General features: G+C 25.1%; 12 protein-coding genes across 12 annotated transcripts in view, besides 2 other annotated features; 6 read left to right on the top strand and 6 right to left on the bottom strand.

The window, feature by feature from the left end:
* The window catches only part of EHI_035610 (uncharacterized protein), a gene marked incomplete at both ends in the record, with an annotated part of 1,894 nt that extends 1,373 nt beyond the window's left edge, over positions 1-521 (bottom strand). Inside the window, 2 exons of the mRNA XM_651045.2 lie at positions 23-348; positions 398-521. Coding sequence (XP_656137.2) covers positions 23-348; positions 398-521 — 450 coding nt within the window. The remainder of the gene's footprint in view (positions 1-22; positions 349-397) is intronic.
* Positions 522-2,740: 2,219 nt separating this feature from the next.
* Positions 2,741-3,282, top strand: EHI_035600 (60S ribosomal protein L18a, putative; the record flags this gene model as incomplete). The annotated part of the gene is made up of 1 exon (XM_651044.2): positions 2,741-3,282. One exon carries the CDS (start codon positions 2,741-2,743, stop codon positions 3,260-3,262), a length of 522 nt encoding a protein of 173 aa, XP_656136.1. The 3' UTR covers positions 3,263-3,282.
* A 126-nt stretch (positions 3,283-3,408) lies between these two features.
* On the top strand, positions 3,409-5,334 carry EHI_035590 (WD domain containing protein; the record flags this gene model as incomplete). The annotated part of the gene is made up of 1 exon (XM_651043.1): positions 3,409-5,334. One exon carries the CDS (start codon positions 3,409-3,411, stop codon positions 5,332-5,334), a length of 1,926 nt encoding a protein of 641 aa, XP_656135.1.
* A 1,682-nt stretch (positions 5,335-7,016) lies between these two features.
* Positions 7,017-7,589: a repeat region.
* Positions 7,462-7,781: a repeat region.
* A 337-nt stretch (positions 7,782-8,118) lies between these two features.
* On the bottom strand, positions 8,119-8,935 carry EHI_035580 (Der1 family protein, putative; the record flags this gene model as incomplete). The annotated part of the gene is made up of 2 exons (XM_651042.1): positions 8,119-8,659; positions 8,712-8,935. The coding sequence occupies 2 exons, from the start codon at positions 8,933-8,935 to the stop codon at positions 8,119-8,121; spliced, it is 765 nt and encodes a 254-aa protein (XP_656134.1).
* A 427-nt stretch (positions 8,936-9,362) lies between these two features.
* Positions 9,363-12,479, top strand: EHI_035570 (protein kinase, putative; the record flags this gene model as incomplete). The annotated part of the gene is made up of 1 exon (XM_651041.1): positions 9,363-12,479. One exon carries the CDS (start codon positions 9,363-9,365, stop codon positions 12,477-12,479), a length of 3,117 nt encoding a protein of 1,038 aa, XP_656133.1.
* A 706-nt stretch (positions 12,480-13,185) lies between these two features.
* EHI_035560 (uncharacterized protein) lies at positions 13,186-15,318 on the top strand (the record flags this gene model as incomplete). Its single annotated transcript, XM_651040.1, has 1 exon — positions 13,186-15,318. The coding sequence occupies one exon, from the start codon at positions 13,186-13,188 to the stop codon at positions 15,316-15,318; it is 2,133 nt and encodes a 710-aa protein (XP_656132.1).
* Positions 15,319-16,200: 882 nt separating this feature from the next.
* Positions 16,201-19,014, bottom strand: EHI_035550 (regulator of nonsense transcripts, putative; the record flags this gene model as incomplete). Its single annotated transcript, XM_651038.1, has 1 exon — positions 16,201-19,014. One exon carries the CDS (start codon positions 19,012-19,014, stop codon positions 16,201-16,203), a length of 2,814 nt encoding a protein of 937 aa, XP_656130.1.
* Positions 19,015-19,118: 104 nt separating this feature from the next.
* On the bottom strand, positions 19,119-20,603 carry EHI_035540 (ubiquitin-activating enzyme, putative; the record flags this gene model as incomplete). Its single annotated transcript, XM_651037.1, has 1 exon — positions 19,119-20,603. The coding sequence occupies one exon, from the start codon at positions 20,601-20,603 to the stop codon at positions 19,119-19,121; it is 1,485 nt and encodes a 494-aa protein (XP_656129.1).
* Positions 20,604-20,760: 157 nt separating this feature from the next.
* EHI_035530 (uncharacterized protein) lies at positions 20,761-21,654 on the top strand (the record flags this gene model as incomplete). Its single annotated transcript, XM_001913520.1, has 1 exon — positions 20,761-21,654. The coding sequence occupies one exon, from the start codon at positions 20,761-20,763 to the stop codon at positions 21,613-21,615; it is 855 nt and encodes a 284-aa protein (XP_001913555.1). The 3' UTR covers positions 21,616-21,654.
* Positions 21,655-21,706: 52 nt separating this feature from the next.
* EHI_035520 (uncharacterized protein) lies at positions 21,707-23,443 on the top strand (the record flags this gene model as incomplete). Its single annotated transcript, XM_651035.1, has 2 exons — positions 21,707-22,949; positions 22,998-23,443. The coding sequence occupies 2 exons, from the start codon at positions 21,707-21,709 to the stop codon at positions 23,441-23,443; spliced, it is 1,689 nt and encodes a 562-aa protein (XP_656127.1).
* Positions 23,444-24,359: 916 nt separating this feature from the next.
* EHI_035510 (uncharacterized protein) lies at positions 24,360-25,284 on the bottom strand. Its single transcript, XM_651034.2, has 3 exons — positions 25,105-25,284; positions 24,950-25,046; positions 24,360-24,895 (listed from the first exon to the last, which is right to left on the bottom strand). Exons 1-3 carry the CDS (start codon positions 25,271-25,273, stop codon positions 24,373-24,375), a joined length of 789 nt encoding a protein of 262 aa, XP_656126.1. The 5' UTR covers positions 25,274-25,284; the 3' UTR covers positions 24,360-24,372.
* Positions 25,285-25,931: 647 nt separating this feature from the next.
* On the bottom strand, positions 25,932-27,047 carry EHI_035500 (protein kinase, putative; the record flags this gene model as incomplete). The annotated part of the gene is made up of 1 exon (XM_651033.1): positions 25,932-27,047. The coding sequence occupies one exon, from the start codon at positions 27,045-27,047 to the stop codon at positions 25,932-25,934; it is 1,116 nt and encodes a 371-aa protein (XP_656125.1).
* Between the last annotated feature and the right edge of the window lie 461 nt (positions 27,048-27,508).

The following is a 27,508-nucleotide window of genomic DNA, read 5'->3' as shown; positions in this document are numbered from 1 at the left end:
CTTCTTTTTGATATTTACTAACTTCTTCTGCAATAATTATATATTCAGAATGGTCATAGTATTTTTGTTTACTTATTGTCTTTAAATTCATTGTATCTCTTGCTTCTTCTTCTTCAATTTCTTTTAAATATAATCCAAATTTAATATTAAAATCAAATACTAAACCACTCTCAATTCTTTCTTCTTCAAGTATTTCAAATCCATTCATTTCTTGTGTATTTTCATCAACCCATATCTCTCTAACTTTGTTTTTCATAATCTCCTTTATTTCTTCTTTAGTTTCTTTTTCATAGGTTAGTATTTCATAATATCGTCTTGTAATTCCTTCAATAAATTCATCTCCATCTTCTATTTCTTATTTCTTTTCTTCATTTTTCCTTTTTCTTTTAAAACAAACTACTTCTTCCAAACTCAATTTCAACAAAATCTGGTTGTTGTTCAAACCCTTCAATAACTTTTTCTTCAAACACTTCAAAACAACTGCGTTTTGGTTCTAATTTGAAATTCTCTAGTACTTCCATTCTTTTTCTTTTTTATGTTTTTTTTAAGTTGATTATAGTTGAAATAAAAAAAGAAGAAAAGAAGAGAAAAAAAAGAAAAAGAAAATAATTTTGTTATTTGAATAAAAGAAGATTTTTGTTTTTTTGGATTGTTTAATTCTTCATTTAATAGAAATGTCTTTCATTTTTTATTTCACTTTTTAACTTAATTCAATATCATCAATCAATTCATCAATTAATATACATTATATATCTTTCATCAATTAATAGAATGTGAAAAATTAAATATTTCAAATCTCAATTAATAAAAAACATGAAAAATACAAATGAAAAGATTAGAACATTAAATTTATTAATCTAACACTGACAATAATCTTACTCATAAAACATTCCTTTTAATAATAACTAATTCAAAATAACATAAATAAAAGAATAAATAATGACCTATCACTTCATTCATTCTATTAAAAAAGAAATATGAAGTTATTGGATTAACTTATCTTAATAAATTCTTATTTAGTTTTATGTTCAATAACTTTACAAGTTCTAAAAGATGTTCAATGTTTTATTTAAATTTTAATATGTGAATATTCTGATTAGTAACTTCATTGTTATCTAAATGATTATTTAGTTTATGTTCATAAATTCTATGAACAACAAAATAAAGTAGAAGCTTATTTGTAACTTTAGTTACATAAAAATTCTTTTATTTTAACTCTTAAAAGAGGATAGTAACTTTCATTTATATTTCCATATATATTTTTTAAATAATTACAATCTAAGAGTAATTTAATTATTTGTTTTATTAACACTAATTTATTTTGTTTATAGTTGAAATAGACATAATAATAGCAAAACGCTCAAAACAAAGTTGGTATATGAGTATATTATATAAAATAATAAAGGTTTAGTAATACTGATATTTTATTAATTTAAATAATTAATAATTATGTTTAAAATCTAACATTAATTACAATAGACATAAATTTAAATTTTTATAAGCATTATGCTAGTGAAATGAATAACTATAATATTGAATGAAAAAAGTAATTAAAAAAAAATAAGAGTAAATGAATAAAAGTTAAGTATAATTGAGAGTAGTATCATATTTTTCTTTCATTCAATACTGATACAAAAAATTTATGAATAATCAAAGGAAATATTATAAACTAAAATTTGTAGTAATAACTAACTCATAACAAGAGCTTATAAGTGTATGTCTATGATTAAGAATAATAAAGTAAAATCCAGAAACAAAAATAATAATTATATTAACCAAATGAATAATAATAATCTCTATCGGAATTTACTAATTAAGTAAGCTCAGAATTAGTTAAAAGATAATTGAAAGAGATAATAATATAATAATAATGAAGAAAGAATGAAAAAAAAAAAATAAAATAATAAATCTTATATTAATAATTAAAGTATAAATAAGAAAAAATCATTTAAATTAATTTTAAATTGAATCATTGATAAAACTCCTAAAGATAAAAGAGTTATTAATATAATAAGAATAACTTAATTAAAAATATAAAAAAATATTGAATATTATATGATATGAAACAGAGGATAATGAGAATAAATTTAGAAAAATTAATAGTTTTTGAGAAAAATCAAAGTGAATGAATTAAAAAAATGAAATAAATGCAAGGAAGACAATCTGTTTTAAATACAACTAATATACTATCAATTGAATTTTGTTAGATTCAATGTATGTTATTACTCATCATAACTATTATGAAATAGAGCAATTTTAATAAATAAACAAAAGAATAAGAAATTGTTTGAATTAAATAAAAATAAATTTATTGAGTAAAAAACATTAGTATTGAACTTATAATACAGTAAACATATAAAAAAACAAAAAAAACAAAAAGTTTTCTAGTTTGATAATTGTTTAAAGAATGTTGAGTTATATAATACAATTAATAAACAATATTCAAATTAAGAAAGAGTTAGTAGTAATTTAAACAAAAAAGTTAGTCAATAAATAAACCTACAATTTGATTTTGTTCATATGGATAAGGAATTAGTAATTTAGACAAAATAACAATTGAAATGAAATAAAGAAATAGAGAAATAATAAATTAAATATTAATAATTATAAAAATAAATTATAATAAGAAAATAGTTAAGAATAATAAGAAGTTTTTCAATAAAATTATATTAAAATATTATAATTTATAATAAATTAAAAAAAATATTAAAATAAAACTAAATAACCCTTTGGGAGCAGGATGAAGGAATACTATATCACCGCCAGATGTACTGATAAAGCTCACAACCCAAATGAAATCTTTAGATCAAGAGTTTTTGCTCCAAATTATGTAGTTGCTAAATCTAAATTCTGGATGATGTTAAAGAAACAACACAAAGTCAAGAAGATCAATGCAGAACTTCTTCAATGTCAACCAATTTTTGAAAAGAACCCAACTGTTGTTAAGAATTATCAAATCTTCTTAAGATATGTTTCTGCTGGTGGAATTCATAACATCACTAAACAATATAGAGATGTCACTAGAGTTGGTGCTGTTAGACAAATGTATAATGACCTTGCATCACAATACAGAACAAGACAAGACAAAATTCAATTAATTAGTATTACTACTGTTGGAGACAAAGCTGTTAAGAATCCAGTCCTTCATCAATTTGTTGGACACCATGTTAAATTCCCAATGGTACATTGCAAACCAGTTATTGCATCAAAGAGATTTAATCTTCCAATTAAAGCTGGTAAATTGACTACAAAGCTTTGCTAAATTACGTCTTCTATTTTGAATATTTTGGTTTTCTTATTGAAAAATAAAGAAATTTGTTAAATTATAAATTTTAATAAATTTTACTATAAAAATAGAATGAAAGATAAAAAATAAGAAAAAAAGAAAAAAAAGTTGTTACTCATACCATGGGAAAATTTCACAAATTAGGATGGATCCAGCATGAAGGTAAATCCATTTATTGTATTGACGTTAATCCAAGTAAGACAAAAATAATCACTGGTGGTGGTGATGGATATGTTAAGGTATGGAATGTATCAGCATTAAGTGATATTTCAAAACAACCAAAACTTTTTTCAAGGATTTGTGTTGATGAGAAAAGTATTAATTGTTGTAGATATTCATTTGATGGAGAGTTAATTGCTGCAGCAAGTGTAACTGGGAAAGTTGGTATTTTCCGACTTGTTCGTGTATCAACTGAACCAATGTATGATGAAAAAGGAAATATCTCATTTGAAGAATATGAATTGGTTGATGGTTTTGATTTTACTAATGAGGTTATAGACATAAGTTGGTCTCCTAAAGGGGAATATTTGGCTGTTGTGACTTTAAAAGGAAATGTCATCATTTGGACACTCTTTGATGAGGCACATTCAACAACAATGTTAGAGGAAAGTCATCAATGTGCTCAAGGAGTTTCATGGGACCCATGGGGTCAATACATTGCAATTCAATGCTCAGATAATTTTGAGTTATGGAAAGTTAATCCTTATCAAAAAATAAAAGAATTTCCAATAAAGACTTTAGATGTATCGAATCATTGGAGAAGACCTTCATGGAGTGATGATGGCTCAATGGTTGTTGGATATAATACATCAAGAAACCTTCCTTGCTTAATGGTTTTGAAAAGACATTCACTTGACCAAATGATTTTATTAACAGGAAAGGGAAGAGGTAGGTGTGCCGTAAGGATATGTTCAAGAGGATATCATCTTTCAGATGAAAAGAAAACTAAAGTTTATAAATTGATCATGGCAGTTGGGGACGATAAAGTTTGTTTTTGGACAACAAAAGGAACTGGTAAAGGACTTGATGAAATTCGTGGCGGAACTATTGGAAAATATGAAGACTGTGTATGGGTTAATAAAATGGCTATTATAGTTGGAACAGAAGGGACTGTAGATGTTATTGAATTGAATGAACAAGAAGGTGAAGGTGACTTACTTACTCTGAGTCAACAAAATACATTACTCTATAAACAAACAGAATTGATCAGAGAAGCAAAAAAGAATAGAACACAACCTCCACCTGATATTGAAAATGAGTATCCTTTAATAAAACAGACATTACAAATCAATAAAAGGCAAAATGGAGATCGTGTTCTCCTTCAAGTAGATCCTGTTGGGGTATGTGATGAATTAATCTGTGTTAATGAAAAGTCTAGCACTGTCGAATGGAGAACATTACTTCAAGATAAAATTAAATTTCTTAAAAGTAGTGGAAAAAGAACAGTTATAGTGTTGAGGAATAACAATATTATAATGATAGATAATAGATGTGGTTCTCTTAAAGTTCCTCTTAAGGTTCAAAATGAAGAATTTTATAATTTATTCTTTTCAAAGAAATATGTATGTTTGTTGAAAGGGAAAGACAGAGTTATTATTTTAGATAAACACTTAGAATTTGTTCAAGAAGTTAATATATCAAATGTTCTTGAAAAGACTGATAAAAGAAAAATTATAGGACTACAGTACTATGATGAAAGTAATAGTTTATTAATTCAATTTGAAGAAAAAATTGAGTTTATAATAAGAGAAAACCATGATGTTATTATGATTCGACAAGGTTTGAAAAATTTAACAGAAGAACAAATGATTTCAGAGCTAGAATGCAGTCTTTTAACATTGCCTATGATATGGAATGAAAATAGGTTTAAAGAAACTATTGAAACATACGTTTCAATAATTCAAAAAAATCTTGACTATAATCGTTTAAGGAACTGTTTAAGAGTTATTGAAAAAATTAAATTAAAAGAAAAAACTAATGTATCATTACTTGAAGAATGGTCAGAAAAAATACAAAAGTCATTGTTGTCATTTTCTCAAAATAACTAAATTATTCAGTCATTATTAATTTTTTTTATTTTTTTATATTAATTCATTTATAAAAAATACCAATATTGAAACATGAATGATATTTCAAAGAAAGAATAAAATAAAATTTATAGATCTTATCTTTTTAATCTGCTTATACTAAGAAGTATGAAAGGCACTATTAGTAATAAAGTACTTTCATACTTAAAAAAAAAAGGTAAAAAAGAAGAGAAACCTTTTGGTATTGAGCTAGACAAAATACCCGATGACTATTTAAAAGATGGTTTTCCTTTCTTTTTTATAGGCATGAGTGAGTATATACTAAACCGTTTGTTTTTTATGTTTATAAAGACTATACTAATTTAATAGACCAATGTATTGGGGTAATAAGAACTCCTGGTGACTATGATTTGGTCTCTAAAATAAAACATAAATTATCAAAAAAGGAGAGCTTTACAAAGTTCACTGACGGTCGTGACATAACACATGAATTAACATCAGTACTATTGTCATTTGTTAAAAATTTACCATCTGGATTAATAACAAAAAATGAAATGCTAATATTTTCTAATATCCTTAAGCAAATGAACAAGGGTGACATACAAAGAACTGTTGTTGCCTTTAAATTAGAGTTAAGAAGAATAGATCCGATAAAAAGAAAGTATTTAATCTTTTTTATGAACTTCTTTTATCAAATATCACTTCAACAAGACACAAATAAAATGGGGTGTGGTTTGTTATATTTCTTTATAAAATAATTTATTAACATAAAATAATTATTATAGAAAATATTGCTACATGTGTTTTTCCATCTTTTTTTGAAGAGACAAAGGATGATTTAGTATGTAGTAATACTAGTGACAAAGAAAATATAATAAGAGAAATGATTAGGTTATATCCTTTAATATTTAATGTTTGTTGTTCTTTTTCAATTACAAAAAAACTTCAAAACATTTATCATTATAGGATTTTGAGGGTTTCATTCCAATAATAAACTCAAATTAATAACAATTGACTATAAAAATAAGAAGATTGTTAATCAAATAGTATATAAATAATTAAATACGCTTATAATTAACTCAAATTATTTCTTTTTCAAATAAATATTAACCAACATTACTAATAGAAATTATTTATTATTATTTTCTTTTTTATTCTATTTTTCATATTTTTTTTACAAAAAATACAATACTTTAAGATACAAAGGTGTTAAATATAATCTAAATTAATGGGTATATTTTACAATTACTTGTTATCAAGAAAAATTCTTTTTAAAAAATAATTTTTATTGACATTTATGAAAAAGAAGTAACAATAATAAGATAACTGTTTTTTTCTTATAATTTTAATTATTATTGATTATTACTCTTTAAAAAAGCTCTATACAACGTAATTTCATATTTTTGTTCGAAGATGACAAAATACTTGTCTTTGTTTTCTCTTTATTTTAACATCTTCAAATTTTTTCATTATAAGTTTTGTTCATTGTCAATTAATTTTTGTAGTACTATTTTAATTAAACGTATATTAAAAATTTATTGAATGAACATACCATTGTTGGCATTGATATTATTATTAGGTTTGGAATTAAATACTTATTCAACTATCCAAGAAAAAAAAAGGATATTTTATACAATTTATTCAATTATAAAAATAATTAAATTATCTTAGAAATTAAATATATTTATTATTGATATTATTCACTACAGAAAATGATGAAGAATACCTTAACACTCTCATCAATAAAATAAAAAAATGAAAATAGAAAAATGTACAAACATTAATTACTACTGGAAAAGAAAAGAAGCTGACCGATTAATAATGGAAATTAATAATAGATGGGTATGGTCAGGAATTAGAATGAATGATCTGCAAGATGATATGAATATTTCAATGTGTATGCACCTCTATCTCCAAAATAAAAGAAATCCTAAAGAAAATAAATAGACTAGAAGATTTAGTCAATGAAATTGTACAGAATCAAGTGCATCATGAAATTAAAAGAATATGATGAAGAATGAATAAAAGTTAAAGCACTAGAAAGAATAAAGTACCTAAAATATATGATGAGAATAATCAAAGAAAGAATTAAATTTAATAAAGATGAAATAATCAGAATCAATACAAATAAAATAATGTTTGATTCTAATAAAAAATTAGAATAGTTAAGAGAATAGAGAAAATAAAAGATGAAAAAATAATTCCAATAATAGTTTCAATCAATGGATTAGTAAACAAAGAAAATATTAGATTAATTAAAGAATTAAAGAATTAAAAATTAACATTGACATTATTAAAGAAATTAAAAACCTTGTAATAAAAAACATGATGGGTGTCATGGAATACAGCTCCTATCACAATCAAACATACTCCGTAAAGTTGCTAGACGAAGATGAATTGACAGAATTAGTCTCCCCTGATACAAGAACAATAGAAGCTAGTTCTATTAATATTTAATTAATTGCTTTATTAATTGAGATTTGAAATATTTAATTTTTCACATTCTATTAATTGATGAAAGATATATAATGTATATTAATTGATGAATTGATTGATGATATTGAATTAAGTTAAAAAGTGAAATAAAAAATGAAAGACATTTCTATTAAATGAAGAATTAAACAATCCAAAAAAACAAAAATCTTCTTTTATTCAAATAACAAAATTATTTTCTTTTTCTTTTTTTTCTCTTCTTTTCTTCTTTTTTTATTTCAACTATAATCAAATGATAGACTTAATTTTCATTTATATTATATTTATTTAGTGCTCATGAGCTTTATTGGTCTGACATTTTTAAGGACTTTCTTATTCATCATTTTCATTAAGTTGTTGACCTTCTATTTGATTTTCTTCATTGAGTTGTTGACCTTCTATTTGATTTTCTTCATTGAGTTCGATATTAGGGTTTTGCTCTTCTTCTAGATGAATAGGATGAATGAAAAGGTCATACAAGAATTTTGGTAATTCTAGTGGTTTCCAGTTATAGTACATTGGGAACACTGTTTCTAACCAATAAACAACATGACCAATAAAAATGCCATAAATGTCGTTAATAGCTTCACTTATAAAGGAGACATGAAGTAATAGAGAAATCCAGGGGAAATATACAAGAGGTATAACAAATATGAAGAACATTACGACTCTTTGTTCTCTATTTTGTTTTGACCAGAGATAAATTATAAAGTTAGAAAATGAATTGAATAATAAAGGGAGTTGTCCTGGGACATAACCTATAAAATGAAATGTAAAAGACAAAACTAAAATCCCTGAACATCCTATAAAAATAACCCATAAACAATGTAACCAACTTCTATAAGTTTGTTCAATTTGAGATAATGCCTGAGAGCTATTACGTTAGTTTATTTAAAGAATATAGTTAAAATAAAAGAATAACAAACATAAACAAAAGCTCAAATAAAAACCAAATACTAAACCTATCAGAATACACTAGAAATGGTGTAACTAATCTCCAAATTTCACCAGAAAGAATTGCATCAACGTCAAATGATAGTTGTGAGATATGAATTATTCGAACTTTCATTAACACAAAAAGGCTTATAATCATAATTAAAATGGTTCGAGTTATTATAGGATATCCAGCAAAGACATTCAAAATTTCCATTCTATGGTGATGTATTAAAATTTTTTAGTTTTTCATTTTATCAAGATCTATTGTTTAATGAAAATAAACCATAAAGGTTTTTTTAATGTTTTTGGTAGATATTCAATTAAAATTAATATTCATTTAAGTATTGTGTTAAAAGAAAATAGTAATAATATTATTGAAAGTGGAACATATTCTATGACATAACTCGGATAATTAAATTTATAAATTGTTGTTTAGTGATAAAAGACAAATCTATTTCTGTTTTATTTCTTTTACTACGTTGGTATGATTATAATTATTTTAATACATTTTTGTCAGAGATAATAAAAAATTTTACCTAATAAGTTATTTTGCTTTTTTAATTAATTATTTAGTTTTAAAAAACATTTTTATATAAATAATAACAAAACTTAAAAAAAATATTTTAAAGAAAAAGTGTTGAATGAATAGTCAAGATTTTGATTTTAATGAATTTGAGGAAGATTCAGTTGAAGAGAAAAAAGATGATTATATAATTATTGATGGAAAAGAACTTAACAGTAATGAAAAAACAGTTGTCATAAAAAATGAAAAGCAACTTATAGTAATGAAAGAAACAATCATTGTGTCAAAATACATCAATAAAACTCAATCATCTCAAGTTATTACTGTTAGTAATATACAAAATGAGATGTATTCAATAGAGTTTCATCCTCGTAAATTGTTACTTCAACCTAATGAAATTAAAGAATTAACTATTTGTGTTAAACCTTTCTGTTCATGTTATATAGATTGTTCTGTTTTTATTTTTTTGAATTTAACCCAATGGAAATCTTATGATTTTAAATTTACTAGTGAACCTTCATTATGGATAAACCCACAATTTATACAGGGGTTAGACTCAAAAAAAGAACTTGGACGTGGAAGTTTTGGGATAGTTTTTGAAGGTGTTTATAATTCAATGAAATGTGCGATAAAACGAATTAATGGGTCTTTAGACTTAATAGAAAAAGAATTACAAATTATTACATCACTTAGAAATCCCTTTTTAATACAGTGTTATGGAATGGTTTATTATTCAGCAACAGTTCATATTATCATGGAACTTGCTCCTTGTGGTAGTTTTGATAAATGTTTGAAAGAAATGAATTATGAGATTAAAATGAAGGTTTTGATTGATGTTTTAAAAGGAATTCAATTTCTTCATCGTAACAATATTATTCATCGTGATATTAAACCTGCAAATGTTGTTTTATTTAATACAAAAAAAGTTGTTGATATTAATGCAAAGTTAACTGATTTTGGAAGTTCTACATTAAAAGATGAAAGTCATATGACTGGTGGTGTTGGAACTATATCATATATGGCACCTGAAGTAATGAAAATGGAAATGTATGGATTTGAATGTGATATATATTCATTTGGAATGATGTTATATGAAGTTATTTCACAAAGAGAATTATTTAGTGGGATGAAAAGTTATGAAATTAAACAATTCATACTGGAAGGAAAAAGACCAAAACAAACTACTGTTATTTCCAGTAGAATTTATTCAATTATTGAAGGGTGTTGGAGCCAAGACCCTAAAAACAGATGGGGTTGTGAAGAGTTAATTGAAAAAATACAAAAAATAAGAAGTGGAACTAATGAAATGATGGTTAGTCCAATTCCTAAAATTGAGAAACATGGTTATATATTAGAAGGAACTCAATATATTCAGTTAAACCAATCAACATTATCATTTACAATAAGAAATACATATTATAATGGAAATGATGGGAAAAGTTGGTATTTTAAAGGAAAAGAAATGAAAAAGATAGGAAGAAGAAAAGAGGCATTAGAAGCATTTAAAAAAGGAGGAAAAAATCTTTGGTGTAAAAAAGAATTAAGTAAAATATATATTGAAGAAAATATGTACAAAGAAGCTATAGACTTATTAATTGAGTGTTTATATGAAAATGATTATGAGTCAGAAGAATTGTTATTAGATTTAATGGATAATTCTATTAGATTAAATGATGAACAAATAAATAAATATTTAGAATATTTAACTATAAATGGAAATAAAGATGCTATGTTTGAACTTGCAAAACGGTCAATATATCTCCAACCAACTAACTTATTGAAAAGTGAAAGGTTATTAAGACAACTTGTAAATGAACAATACCCTGGATCAGAAGTACAATTAGGATTATTATTGTTTATGATTCAAGAAGATTCAGAATCAAATAAAATAGCATTAGAATTATTTAATAAAGCTTCAATATGTGGAGATGTTTATGGTATTAATAATAGTGGTGTATTTTATTCATTAGGATATGGAACAAGTAAACAAATAAATAAGGCATTGCAATTATTCAACATTGCAAGTGGTCAAGGAAGTGGAATTGCAGAGAATAATAAAGGAATGATATTGTTTAGTGGAAATGAGTATGAAAATGAAGTAAGAGATTGTGTTGAAGCTGTGCAATGTTTTATTCGTTCTTCAGAAAAGGGATGTAAAGAGGGAATGTTTAATGCATCAGTCTGCTATTTTAATGGAGACGGAGTTGAGAAAGATGACTACAAAGCTATAGAGTATCTTAAAAAATCAGCTGAACTAGGATATGCAGAAGCAGAGTGTCTTCTTGCAAGTTGTTACAAATATGGAACAGGTGTTAAAATGAGTAATGAACTGTATGTCCAATGGACATTACAAGCTGCAAATAATGGAAGTAGTATTGCTATGTTTAATGTTGGGTGTTGGTATTATCTTGGAGAAAATTTTAAAGTGAATAAGAAAGAAGCTGTAAAATGGTACTATAAAAGTGCTAAAGAAGGATGTGGAAAAGCCATGTGTAATTTAGGAAGATGTTATTTTGATGGTGAAGGAGTTGAGTGTAACAAAAAGAAAGCGTTTAAGTGGTTTAAAAGAAGTGCAAAAAAAGGTATTGTTAGTGGACAGTTTAATTGTTCAAATTGTTATTATTATGGAGATGGAACCCAAAGAAATATTGATAAAGCAATGTACTGGAGTAAACTTGCTTCTATAAATGGACATGCAAGAGCTTTTATTATATATGGGAAATGTTTGTTGTATTATTATCAATTTGAAGAAGCAAGAAGTGTATTTGAAGAAGCATTAAGTTTAAATATTAAAGAATCATATTGGTATCTTGGACTATTATATGAGTATGGAGCTGGTGTTATCCAAAACTCAAAGCTTGCTTTTAAATATTATCAGAATGGATCAAGTGAGTTAAATTGTTGTAAAGAAAAAATTGCATTAACTTTGTTCCATAAAGAAAAGAAATTACATTATTTAAAAGATATTAAGAAAAGAAGTTCATTAGTAGATCAAATAATTGGAAAAGAGTTAATAGATGGACCAATTGATTTTTGTCCAAGTGAAGGAACCTTTTTATTATTTCAAGCTGCTAAATGTGGAAACGAAAATGCTTTCAATTACTTACTTCAAACCACTGAAATGAAAGATGATAAAGTTGTAGAAATTTTAAATGAATTATACTATAATTGTTTAAACAATGAACAGCCAAGTCAATATGTTTTAGAAGATGTAAATTATAATGAATTATTATGAGCTATTAATTAAGTTATAAATATAATTATTGTATTAGTTTGTTTATTATTAAAAATTATAAACAATATATTTTACTTATTTTAATTATTGATGTTATTGAACATTTCATTCTAATTGTTAATAATTCTTATCGTTTTTTCAAAATAACCAATAAAAAAAGAATATTTATAATGATTCTTATTTTTAATAACATTGAATATTTATATTAATAATATTTTTTATTTATGTTTTGAATTAATAATATCAAAATACTGAAATGCTCTAATTATTGGACATAGACACTCTGAGAATATTACTATTTTGAATGACATTGTTATGTATTATTTCAATTAAAGTTAAATGGAAACTCCATTAATACTCACATAAAAAGATAATTGAAAAAAGAGAAGAGTCTAATAAAATAAAAAACAAAATATTGACAAATGAGTTATTCTCAAACAATAAATTTTGGTAGTACACAATAATTTGAATAAGACATAAACAATAAAAAATATTATATTTAAAAAGACTGTGAAATGAGAAATATTTTGCCTTAATAGAAAGAAACTACATTCATTAAAAAGGTAAATTTCAAATTATTTTCATTGATTTGAATGATTTTTTTTTGGAATATCAGACAAGAAAAAAGAGAATTAAAAATAATAAATTACAAATAACTACCAATAAAAAAGTAAAAGAAAAAATCTAACTAAAAATAGTTAATTGAATGAGTAAAGACAGAACAAAAATACCTGACAGTCAATTCTTAAAGAATCATATTAAATTTAACCGTCATATCCAAGACATGTTGGAAAGAAATATTGCAATAACAGAAAATACATTAACTACATATTGTCGTGAAGTTCATAATAAACAACCAACACAAATTAATGAAGTATTCTCTGGGATAGGGTTAGAATTACATAAATTAAAATGTGTTCTTGTTCAGTCAAGTGATGAATATATTAAAGAGATTCAAAATCAAATTGAAGTTTTAATTAAACCAATACGTAAAGAATTTGTATATTGTTGTGATACATTTGGATTTCAATTATATGAAGGTAAACAAATTGAGTGTTATTCTAAGTATGATGGAGGAGATGTATTTATTGATCGTGAATCCCGATTATCAAATGGAATCATAGGATTAAGTCCAGATGGTGATATTATTTATCCATTTATTGTTCTTAACAAAACTGAATGTGCAAAGAAAAGTACTTATAATGAAATGGAAAAGAAATGTATTTTTTCATTTAATTTAATGTTATCAATTAAATGTACTGATATACAAAAGTGGTGTATTGAATCATTAGTTCCACAAATCAATGAAAAGAAAAAAAAATTAAATTACAATGGAAGAGCCTTAATTATTATTAATCATTTTGTATTTAAATTAATGAAAAATATAGAACATCAATTAGACAAAGCAGGTATAGATGTATTTGTTTTACCAAAAGATTATGGAGATGAAAATGAACCAATTTATAAAACAATAGAACTTTGTGTTAATCAACTTAATAATAAAAGCTTTACTTTTCTTAAGAAAATTCATATAATGGAATATCTTCAGTTTCTTATTAAAAATAGTAGACTTATTAAAGAGCAATTTAATTTAGCATATCGTTGTAATTATACAGGAGATTTAATTGAAATTAATCAAGAATTACAAAAAGAAATTAATGAGATTGAACTTAAAAAAGTAAAGAATGAAAGAAAAAGTCTTCAAAAGAAAGAAATAAAAGAACAAAACGAAGAAGATATAAGAAAAAAAAGTGACAATGTTATTGTAACTAAAGACACTCCAGATGACAGTATTAAAGAAAAATTAAAACATAAAAATGATATTATTGCAACAGTTAATAATTTTGTTAATGAATTAGTAAAGGTTATTGAAGGTGTTCCTTTATCTTTAATTATTTGTTGTGACGTTTATGAACCACCTAATTTAAAAAAAAGTAGTGGATGGACTACAAGAAGTGGAAGAATGAGAAAGAGTGAAGAAATTAAAGAAATGAAAGCAAGTGTCATACTTTGTATTAATGGAGATGGAAAAGGTGCTCGTCCTTTATGTTGTGTAAAAGAAATTGTTAAAAAACAAATGACATTACTTTTTAATGACAAAGTATATTTTAAAGATACATCTGATGGTTACATAAATGAAGAATGCTTTTTATTATGGTTATTTGATGAAGTTATACCATTTGCCACTGAACAAAGAAAGAAAACAGGTAATGAAGAACAACGAATTGTATTATTGATTAATGAAGAACTAAAAAACTGGATTAATGAAGAACAAATGAAACAATATCTTATTAAAATAGTGTTTGTTCCAAAAAAATTAAAAGAAGCCACAATGCCATTACAACAGGTGTTTGATTGTATAGATGAAGAAGTTATTAATTATGTTGACCTGAAAGAGTCAGTTTGTTTTACTACTTTAGACACATATTTTGAAACCTTCGAAGAAAATGAAGAACAAAATACACTTAAAATACATGAGATGTTTAAAGACTTTAATTACACTGAACTATTACTTTTAGGGGATCAAGAAGAAATCGAGTCTATGAAAAAAAGAATTATCAATTCAATCTTTCTTTTTGAAACTCCTATCATTGTTGACATACCTCATAACATTGATGCAATCACATCATTTGACTTTGATAAAACAGATTTAAATATTAGAGAAAAGAGAGTCTTATATCGTACTCTAATAGAACCTAAATTTAAAGATATTAAAAATGCTTCATTACAACTCTATTTCCTTCATCTTAAATTCCCACGATTAGTTTCTCATCTTTTTCCTTTCTTTAATGACTTAACTCATCAAAAACGTTCTTTAAAACGACTGTTTGATGATTGATTATCTTAATATAGTAAATAATAAAATAAACTATTTTATAAAATTTTAATTTTATTTTTAATTTGTCACATAATAAAAACCCTAAAACATTTTCTATTGTCAATCAATTTTATTAATTTTCTTCTTGTTATTCATACCATTATTCAGTCTTCTTTGTTTTAGTTAAAGCAGTACGAATTCTCTCTAACTCTTTTGCTGCACTGCGTACATTGGTTTGGTCATCTTTTAATTTACAATATGCTACAAAACGAAGTATTAACAAAGTACTAAATATAAATATATAAAACCAAAGAAAACAAACAAAAATAAAGTGTTGCATATGAATATGCCATTGCATTATTTAATTTAATTTTATCAGCTGAAGACAAAGTGTTATAATCAATTTTTTCAAATTCAGCTAATTTTTGTTTTAATGATTGAACTGATTTATTAACGTCTTGAATACTTTGTAACTGTGTTTGAAGTTGTAGTGAAGACATTGTTAGGTTTATCTGTTTTTTTAACCATCTCAAAATTCATTAATTCAATTTTTTTATGTCAACTTCAACTAATCAAATTATTACAAACGACACCTTAGAACTCCTTGACGAAGATGATATCTTTGAAGACTTTAATGGTTTGCTTTATTTATTTATTCTATTATTTCTATATTCATTTATTTAGATTTTAAAACAAAAGATGTAGATGATTCTACTCTTCATTGGCAAGACAATTGGGAAGACGAAGGTGCTGATGAATTTACAAATCATATTCGTTCATCACTTCTTCATTAATTTACTTCATATACTTCATCCTTTTATTTTATTATAATTTTAATAAAATTTAATTTAAAATAACTATAACAAAACTATTCGATTTATCACTTTCTTTAGTTTTTTTTATTTAAATTGTAAAGCCATCATCTTCATCATAATCAGACACTTCGCTTTGACTTTCATTACTTTCATCTTCTGAAATCGTAACATCTAACTCATCACTCTTATCTTCTTTACCACCACTAATACTAAATTCATCTAAAGGATTAAATGTTGAGCGTTGTTGTCTTGTTTGTCTAAATGGAATAGCAATATCTTTTAATGGTTCAATATCACTAAATTCTTGTACTTTAGGTGTAAATTGATAAATAGCTTTTGGTGCCTCTTTAGGTTCAAGTTTAATTGGATATTCTTTTAAGTTTTCTAATTGACCATGTACAAGAACATTATTATTTTGGAAAAATTGAAGATAAGCACACCACAACGGATTTTGCATTAATGTTTCTGGATTACCTACAACCACTAGTCCATATTTTGCTCTAGTAATACTTACATTTAATCTTTGAGGAATAGAAAGAAATCCAATGTCTGATATTTCATTTGAACGTACAGTAGAAAAGATAATAAAATCTTTTTCTCTACCTTGGAAAGAATCAACAGATGCAATTTCAATATCATTTAATTGAGCTTCAGAAATTCTTCTATTTAATGACAGCCTTGAAATAATAGCTTGTTTTTGAGCAATATAGGGTGTAATTACACCAATTTGAGATGGACTAACTTTATTTCCTAACATTTTAATAATGATCTGTTCTATAATAAAAACTTCTTCATCATTTATGTAAGAAGTGCCATTAGAACCATATGACTCTTTTCCATTTGCAGCAATAAACATCATAGGTTTATTTTGTTTAAACCAGAAATATTTCAATGAAGGGAATTGTCTTTCAAGTGCTGTAACACCATTTTGTAATACACCATCATAAAATGTTTGAGAACTAAATTCTGATAAACATGGATGCATACGATATTGGAATTGAAGTCTATATGGCTCATGTCCTAATTGTAATAATCTTGAAAACATAGGAAGTCCAAGTCCATACTTTTTTGCTCTTGAAGAATTAAGAATTGGTCCTAATTGACAATGATCTCCAACAAGGAAAAGTTGTTTTACAGAATTATTTAGACATATTAAACATTCTGGCTCATCTGCTTGAGTACTTTCATCTATTAATACAGTATCGATATGTTCTAATATCCCACTTAATCGAGTGTCTAATGCTCCACAACAAGTGCAACAAATAACGTCTGTCTCTCTCAAAAGAGAGAGTTCAATTTGATTTATTCTTTTTTGAATTGTTGCTGTGCTAACAAAATCAAGAGAGTCTGGGTCATCTTTGTATTCTTGGTATAATGCAAACATTTCTTTATCTTTTTTCAATTTCTCTTCCATTAATGTTTTTAACGAATAATCGTATAACGACTCATCTTCAGTTTCTCTAGATTTACTATATACTCTAATCACTTTTACTCCTGTTTCAGTTATTTTTGTTCCAAGTTGATCTACAGCAATATTACTTGGAGCACAAACAAGAACTTTCTTTCCAGGGTTTGACTGTACAACATGATAAACAATAGTAGCTGAAGTAACTGTTTTACCAGTTCCAGGAGGTCCTTGAATAAGACTTAATTGTTTTGTAAATGATTTTCTTACAACATCAAATTGAACTTGGTTTAGTGGAGGAAGATTAGGTGCACTTAACGACGCTTCAGTTGGATGACTATTTAAATACATTTCTTTTTCTTCTTTAAATTGTTGTTCCATTTGTCTGTCCATTTCAGTTATTGGCATTCCTAATAACCTATCTCTTAAATATTTTGACATAGACGCTTCAATTGGTTCATTCTCTGTTCTACAAAAATCAAGTAATGCTTCTTTTTTTCTATGAAATGGAATAGAAAGCCATTGAAAACAAATAGAATATTTAAATTGTTGGTTTTGAGGAGTAACTATTTGTTTTTCTATTGGAATATCTGCTTGTCTTGATAATAATACTGTAACATCCTTTCCATTAATTGATTGAACACCTCCAACTAAAAAAGTATTAATCTTTCCAATAAATTCTTTCCTTTCATGTTCATTAAATTCACTATAGTTATGAATTTCATGAACGTCAATTGATTTATTTTTCATTGGAACATAGAAGAATAATACATCACTAGGTGTAATTGAAATCTCTTCATTTAATGGAACTTGAAAAGTAGCATGAACAACCTTTTTGATATCTTTTTCTGTTCTTGTTCCATCAAAAGTTAATGTCATATTAGTAAGATGTTCTGATTCTCTTTTTTGTCTATCAGCTTCAGCCTCTAATCGAATAAGAGGATAATAAGTATGATAATATTGTTTACAGTCATGATAATTTAAATAAATAGGATGTAATTCTTCAAACGTTTCTGTTTCTTCTTCAAACTTTTTTCTGTTATTTTGTAACTCCCATGCCATTTTCCTCATTTTTTGATATGAAATACTTTGAACAATACTCATTTCTTCATTACTTGGTTGTGGACATATTTCATTTACAAATTTTCCTTCACAAACTATACTTGTCCAACTATCTACATCCCATCCAAGATTTTTAATTGTAGTATTATATCTACAAGTTCTACATAAACAAGTTGTCATATCAGAATTTTGTTTTACTTGAATAAATCCAAGGACAAATGGATTTCTTGTTTTACATAAATTACATTGGATATATTCATCTGAATATTTAAGGTCTTTATGTTTTAATGATGATGCATGATGAATAATATGACTTACTTTTCCATTTCCAGTACCATTACAAAAATACTTCCCACATCCACATCTTATAAGTTTCTTTTTATCAGCCAATCCACAATACCAACATCGTACTTTGTCTTTAGTCGTATTACTCATTATTAGGTTTTAAAAGTTCTTTTTTCTCTTCCCTTTTTTAAGTTCTATTAACTTTTTTTAAAATAATTTAATTTATTTACTATAATTAAACTATTAATTATAATTTAAAAATGTTTCTTTGAGTCTTTTATCTCTTCTTTAATTGCATCATGCTTACGATTTTCTTCCTTCAATATAAAAGTCATTGTTTTAATATCATCTTTAAACAGAATTGTTTCTCCATCCTTAAATCCTAATTCAATCAATTTTTTTTTACCTACTTTTTCATACATCTGAACTTCTTCTTTTTCAAGGTCTTCTCCTGATTCATATAATAATTGATCTCCTTTAAGTACAGTTGGATTAATTAAACTACACCTTTCTGTAATTTGGTCAATTATATCTTTTAAAGTAAATACCTCTAAATCACAAATAAATTCAGAAACTTCATTACCACAAATATAACATTGTTTATTTGGTTGTGAAGTTTTTTCAAATGTAAGGAGATGATTTTTTAATGGTTTCTTTGCTAAATAACATATTCTTAAATTTGTTTTATTTTGACTTAATACTTTCATCATTTCAATAATCATTAATCCAGAAATAATTGAATTAGTTGTTGGAATGGCTGGAATAATATTACCAGCTTTTTCTTGTACTTCAAATCTACTAATCCTTTGAAGATTAAAAATTGCACATCGAATATTTGTACATGCAGTAATAAAATCAATCATATCATCATCATCCTTTTCAAATTCAAATGGTCCTTTATTTTCATATCTTTTTTGAAGAATATTAAAACTTTTATAATACAATTTAACAAATGGTTTAACTTCTTTTAATGGTGATGTATCTGAACAATTAATAATTTCTTCATACGTCCATATATTTGGTTTTTTTCTTAATTTCCATAATTCTTCTGACTGATGTAATACTTTAATATCTAAAGTAAACACTTTGTCATAAACTTCTTTCCATCGAGTTGCTGTTGATGCAAATTGAAAATCATTTAAATAATTTCCATCATCAGCATTACCAAATAATTTTTGTATTAATTGTTTACTCCAAAATACACAATGAACAGCTGTACTTGGATTAGATCGAATTGTACATACTGCATATCCTTTTGGAGGTACTTTTGGTTGACATTCATAACATTCTGTTTCTTTTGGAATAATAGGTGTGGTTTGACCAATAAATCCAGATGTTCCACCATCTATTAATGGGACATTAGCACAAACACACATTCTATTAACATGTTTACGAGCATTAAGATTATCTAATGCATTAATAACAATATCAAATGTTTTGTAATAATCAATATTAAATTTATTATTTTGTATTTCACAATGATGTGCAATAATTTCCGCTTCAGGGCCATATCTCTCTTTTGACACTTGTGCTGCAATAACTGATTTTGGCTGTCCAATATGGTTCTTATTAAATAAGAATTGTCTATTTAAATTTGATAAGTCAATTACATCTAAGTCAATAACTTCTAAATGTTTAAAACCAATAAGTAAAATATTTTTTAATACTTCACATCCAATTCCGCCAGCCCCAACAACAAGAATTCGTTTTTTCTCTATTTCTTCTTTACTTAGGGACATGACTTATAATTATTAGTTCTTTTTTTTATATTTTTAATTTCAATTTTAAATTTATACTTAAACTATTTTGTTTTTAATATTCTATAATTTTGTTAAAAATCAAAAAGAATTGAAAAGGAAAGTCACAATCTCTTAATTTATTTTATTTAAAGTTATCATGAAAGCACTTTTATTCATTTTGTTTGCATTATTACTAACTGTTCATGCCGAAGAAGATTCCTTTGACTTAGATGAAAATGTAGAAATGGAACATGAATACCAGTTAGAAGACAATGAATTAGAAGAAGATGATGATGATGAATTTGAATTAGAAGACGAAGATGATGATGATGATGATGAAGACGAAGAAGATGAAGAAGAAGATGATGATGATGACGAAGAAGAAGAAGAAGATGATGATGAATTTGAATTAGAAGATGAAGAAGATGAAGATGATGATGATGAAGAAGATGATGATGATGAAGATGATGATGAAGATGAAGAAGATGATGATGATGAAGAAGACGAAGAAGAAGATGATGATGATGAATTTGAATTAGAAGATGAAGAAGATGAAGAAGATGAAGAAGATGATGATGATGATGATGAAGATGATGAAGATGATGAAGATGATGAAGATGATGAAGATGATGAAGATGATGATGATGATGATGAAGATGAAGAAGAAGAAGATGATGATGAATTTGAATTAGAAGATGAAGAAGATGAAGATGATGATGAAGACGAAGAAGACGAAGATGATGATGAATTTGAATTAGAAGATGAAGATGAAGATGAAGATGAAGAAGAAGATGAAGATGATGAAGAAGAAGAAGAAGAAGATGATGATGAAGATGAAGAAGAAGATGATGATGAAGATGATGATGAAGATGATGAAGATGACGAAGATGTTGATGAAGATGACGAAGATGTTGACGATTTTGAATTAGAAGATGAAGAAGAAGATGATATGACTACATTTGATGAAGAAATGGAAAACGAAGAAGATTGTCCTTGTACTAAATATCATTAAAACGAAATCATTTTATGAGAGCTAAACGAGGTTATCTTTAACTGGTTTAATTTTTAATTGTAAAAAGAACAAACTAAAAAAATTAAAAAGTATGCAACAAGCAGATGATAACTTTATTTCTACAACATTTCCTTTGGTACCTTTAACTCCACAACAAATAAGAGAGACAGAGCTTCCATTGAGTTTGGTTGTTAGACCATTTTTACATGAGGTGCAACACATTCCAATGCAATTATTAAGAATTCCGAAATGTAAAATATGTTCTGCATATTTTTCACCATTGACCCATTGGATTTGTCCTCATTCAAGGTATTATTGTTGTGTTTGTCATCAAATAGTTGCAGACCAACCTCAACGGTTTATTGACTGTGATAGAAATAAAGAAATAATTCCAGAGTTAAATAATAACTGTGTTGAATATTCAGGAGCTCGAATCAAAGAAGAAATTAACTTTACAAATGTCTTAGTAATTGATCAGTGTATTGTTAAAGACATGCAACCGTTTATACAAACAATTAAAAATTCATTTACTATTTTAATATGTTCTAATACTATATCAACTATTGTTAAAGGAACAAGTGGATATACAGAAAAAATCATTTTAAATTTAAGTGAAGATGATATACCTCAATTATGCTCAATTTATTCTCCTACTAAAGCATATAAAATTGGAGAGTGGTGTAAAAGTTATAGAGGAAATGTTTTTAAAGGTAATTATTTACTTGAAAAATGTTTAAATATTGCGTCAAAAATTATTGGAAAATATGGGGTTATTCAGTGTTTTCATTCTCTTAATTATGAATATATGAAATCAAAATGTAATAAAAATCAGATGAAAGATTTTGGAATTGATTGTATGAAAAAAGCAATAATGATAAATCATTATTTAATTGGAACCACAAATACTATTGATTGTTCTCTTTTACGAATTCAATCAAAATTAACAAATGGAATTTTTATATCAAATATGTTAATAGATTCTTGTTTTATTGAAAAAATTAATAGAACTATAGTTGGATATGATGGAAATATAAGAATAAGAACTCCTGATAATATTGATGTAATAAAAGCATTTGGTTGTGTTGTAGGAGATAATTTTGGAGATTGTAAAGTTGGTGTATTAACAAAAGATCTTACTGTAATATTTAAATTAAGAGAATTAGAAGAAATGGTTAAAATAAAACATCAATACCAAGTTATTATTACTTTCATTGGTATTAATGGAACAAAAAGAATAAGAGTTTTAAATTTAGGAGTAACATTTGCTCCACACATTTCAGATGCAATAAAATCTGTTCAACCTCAAATGGTTATATTAACAATGATTAACTCAAGTTTGTTTATTTTAAATTATAGTTAATCTTTCATAATTTATTTCATAGTGGCAAATGACTATTCAAATGGAATGAATAAAAAAGATATTTTAAAGAAATATACCGATAAATTAGTTACATTTCTATCATACATGGGAAAAAATCAACCATTTTCACAATTCTTTCATGTTTTTTTTAAAAAATTTATGGAAGTTGAAGGAGTTGAAGAACAACAACTTATTTTTTCAATGGAAAAAGTTCATAGAAATGTTATTACAACACTTGTTCCAAAAGTTGTACTTGTAAAACCTCCAAATCAATTTTTAATTATTAGTAATGAAATTTTAGTAGTAAATTGTGAATTAATGGCTTTTTATGCTGAAGAATTAAAAAAGAAATTCGGTGTTCAAGCTATTGAAAAATCTTGGCAATTAAAATTAAATTTTATTGAATCAGTACTTCACCAAGCAGATAATTATCAATCATATTTCAATTATCTAATGTCTTTGACTTAAAATAAATGTACTTTTATATAACTCTTCTTTTTTTATTTTATTTAAAATGTAACAATATAAGAAGTAAAATAAAGATGGAATGATAAAAATTGAAAATGATTTTAATTATTAAATATCTTATTATTTTATTATTTTTAATCTTTCTTCCCTTCTAAAAACATTTCAACCACTTCATTTGTATTGTTGTTTATTTTCATTTTATTTTATTATTTTATTCCCCATTACTTCATTCATTACATTTATTTTATATTTTATTTTAGTTATTCTCAATATATATTCATTTATTAATTCATATGTATTTTGTTTATTCTTATTTACTTTATAATTTATTATTATAACTTCATTTATTGTTATTTTATATTTACAAATAATACGTCATTTTATTTATTATTTGATGTAATTATTGAATTGTTAATTCTTATAAATATACAACTTTCTTGAATTAATTTCATTGTTTTATATTCATCTCTTTATATTATTATTCTTCATTATTTTATTTGTTATTTTCTTATCATTTCATTTTCATACTATCAATATTATTTCACTATAACTTCTTTGTTTATTCTCATAATCCTATGAATTAAACATTCTACTTGTGTTATGGTATTTGAAGTTATACTAACAATTTTTATATTTATTATAAGAGTGTGTAAATGAGAATTGATTATGATGTTTATAATTATGATAAAATGTAATCAAGTGAAAATTGTTATTTATTTGATAATGACTATAACTATGTTAATGGTAATGTTATCTACCTCTATTTGTTGATGCATAATTATTTCTATTTGATTTAAGCACTAAGAAAATTTTAAAATTATAAAATAATTTAAAAGGAAAAGAAGTATTAATTAATTAAAAAATTTTGTAGATTATATAGTTTTAAAGTAGTTAAAATTATAATATTTTAATTTAAAAAGAATTATCAATTAGATCAAGAATGCAATCATGAAAACAAACAATGTAATAAATATTCCTGACACTCCAGCTTCAACAGTGATTGGATTATAATAATAAGGATAATATCCAGCTGGCTCAGCAACGATATATAATAATTGTTTTGATTGTGGATTAAATTTACCCATTCCTAATTGTAATTTTTTGTCAGTATAGACTTCAGCATCAACAGTTACATCTGAAATACCATATAATAAACATAATCCACCTGCAGAAGGATTATCTACATATGTGAGTGTTTTAAATTTATAGTCAGAAACTGAGGGTGCAATGATAGTAGTATTATCTAATCCTTTTAATAAGTCCCACATAAAAAGAACTGTTTTTCCTTCTTCTGATGAAGAAGTAGAATCTTTTTTAGTAATTGGCTTTTGTGCAACTTCAGTTACCACTTTCCCATTTATAGACTCTTTTTTTACATTAGAAACTTGTATTACACATGAACATTTAGCTTGTCCTTTAGGGTCATTAGAACATCCTGTGAATTTAACTGTTCTAAATGAAAGTTAATATTCTTTTCTTCTACTTTTAAATTAAAATGGAACAAACAGACTAGTAGCATCTTGAGATATTTTTTTAATGACTTCCGTACCACTAGGAATAGCTCCATTTAACAAAGATCCATCTGATAAAGTTCCTTGAATTTCTATTTTATTAAATAAATTTTATTAATAAATTATAATTTCTTTTAAAACATAACAAACCAACGTCAGAACCACATCTATTCATGTAAAAATAATTATTTGAACCTGAAGGAAATGAGAAAGTTAATACTAATTCATCTCCACTGTACTCTGCTTTATAAAAAGTGTTAATTGGAACATCAGTTGCTAAACATAAGAGATTAAAACAAAAGAGAAATGGTATGAACATAAGTAACAATTAAAAATAGTAATAAAAAGTAGTTCAAACTCTGTTTGGCTTTTTTTAGCTTTTTCTTTTAAATAATTTATTAAATAATTTATTAATTGTTTAAAATAAATTATTTCTCAACTCATAACAAAATTATATTAAAATTAATTCATATTTTTCTGACAACATCATGTTTATCACTTTACTTAATTAAAAATTTATTCATTTCTAACTCTTTTTAAATAACTCCTTTTAATAATTTTATGAGTTATATTTCTAAGTTAATATTATTTAAGATAATTGCAGTATTAATTAAAAAGTTAATAATATTCTTATTAATTAAAGGATGTTGATTGTTTAATAATCAAAAACATTTAACTCTTTTCAAGAATCACAAATAAATACTTATTATTATCATAAAAAGTAATATAAACATAATAAATATAAACATTAAGAAAATAAGTAATTCCTTACTTTCTTTATGTTAAAAAAGGTATTTTGATGAATTATCCATGAAACCAACAAAAAGTGGATAATATCAGTGATGATATTATTTGGTTATTTTATTTGTGAACACTTTAAGAGAAGAGGAGGAATAATATATTTTTTTAGTGATTCAATTAATATATAAATTGTATTGTTTTTAACAATGACATAATAAAAATTATACAATACAAATTCAATTGAACCATGAATGAGTGAGACATTGAGCTGCACTTGCACGAGTTAATTCATTATAATCAAGCATTGGAAGAAGAAGTGAACTTATTTGTTTTGAGTCATGTTCTGAGAATTTGTATTTATCTCTTAAGACCATATCTAGTGGCCAATAAGACAGTTGGTTATTTGGTATTTTCTTAAGTCCATAGTCATTTGTAAAATATTTTCTTTTATAAGGAGAGTTGTCAATCATATTTCTTGGAATTGGTCCTAGAAGCTCAATAAATTGAGCAAAATGGTCTTCAACTTTGGAATAATGAGTTGTTTGCTTTGGAGCAAATAAAAAGTCACCAGTTAATAATTCAAAGATCATACAAGCATGAGACCAAACATCTGCAGGACATCCCCAGTGAAGTCCTAACATAACTTCTGGACAACGATATTGCCTAGTTTGAATATCATTTGTGAATCTTTTTTCAATCCAATTAGCATTACCAAAATCAGCTAACATAACTTTAATATTATTAGCAGGAGGAACTTGGTTTCTTCTTTTAATATGGTTATGGTCAATAACAAAATTTAATAATACATTTTCTGGTTTTAGGTCAGTATGAATAAGAGAACACTTAGTATGTAAATAGTTTAATGCAACTAATACTTGTCGTGATATTTCCTTTGTGATTTCTAACGGAATGCCATGGTAATGGTATAATTTAATTAAAGATAATAAATTACTTCCTCCAACTTCAGTAACAATACACATATGAATTCCATTTAATCCTCTGTGCTGGAATGAGTCAATAAGATGTAAACAATAACATTCTCTTAATGGGTCATTATTTGAAATAGTTTTTAATATTTCTATTTCATCTCGTGCAGTTTCTGTATATTTTTGTGCACTTCTAACAACTTTTAATGCTCCTTGTTCAAATTTACCATTATTTTGAAATTCAACTAGCCAAACAGTAGAAAAATGACCCCACCCTAGTTTTGTTTTTACAATATATTTCTTATTGAAAACTTCACCTATTTCAACTTTATGATATCCTCCATAATGGTAGTCATTAATGTCTTCAACATCATCTTCTTCATCCATGTCACTAAGTGAATCAGTTTCATCATCATATGGTTCCATCACTCTGTTTTTTCTATTTAAATCTTTTTAATTTTTTTCTTTTTTTAAAATAGTTTTTTGTTTTTCATTTAATATAAAACTCTCATCAAAATTTAGGTTTTTATTGTCTTTATTATAAACAATCAACTTATGTTAACCTTTAATTGAATAATAAGTTGTTGGTTTTACTTCTTTTATTCTATTTTAATAGTTTTATTGTTAATATTTCTCTTACTTTATGTTTATTTCTCAAAACAATATGATAATAATTATGGAACGTTTTTTAGTTTCATTGTTTGGAATTATCATTTTATTATCCTTTTAAACTCCCATTCTTTTATCATGCTTACAATTTAGTTTTGACAAAATTTTTTTAGATATTATTTTCTAATACCTATCTTTGGTTTATATATTATTATTTAAATTCTATAAACTAAGTCTTTTGTTGTTATTAAATACTTCATTTTAACGTTAACAGTTTA

This window comes from Entamoeba histolytica, genomic scaffold, assembly GCF_000208925.1.
Source record: "Entamoeba histolytica HM-1:IMSS scf_1104750516811 genomic scaffold, whole genome shotgun sequence".
Classification (NCBI taxonomy): domain Eukaryota; phylum Evosea; order Mastigamoebida; family Endamoebidae; genus Entamoeba; species Entamoeba histolytica.
Note: the sequence above shows the minus strand (reverse complement) of the source record. Positions and strands in the feature narration are given on the sequence as shown.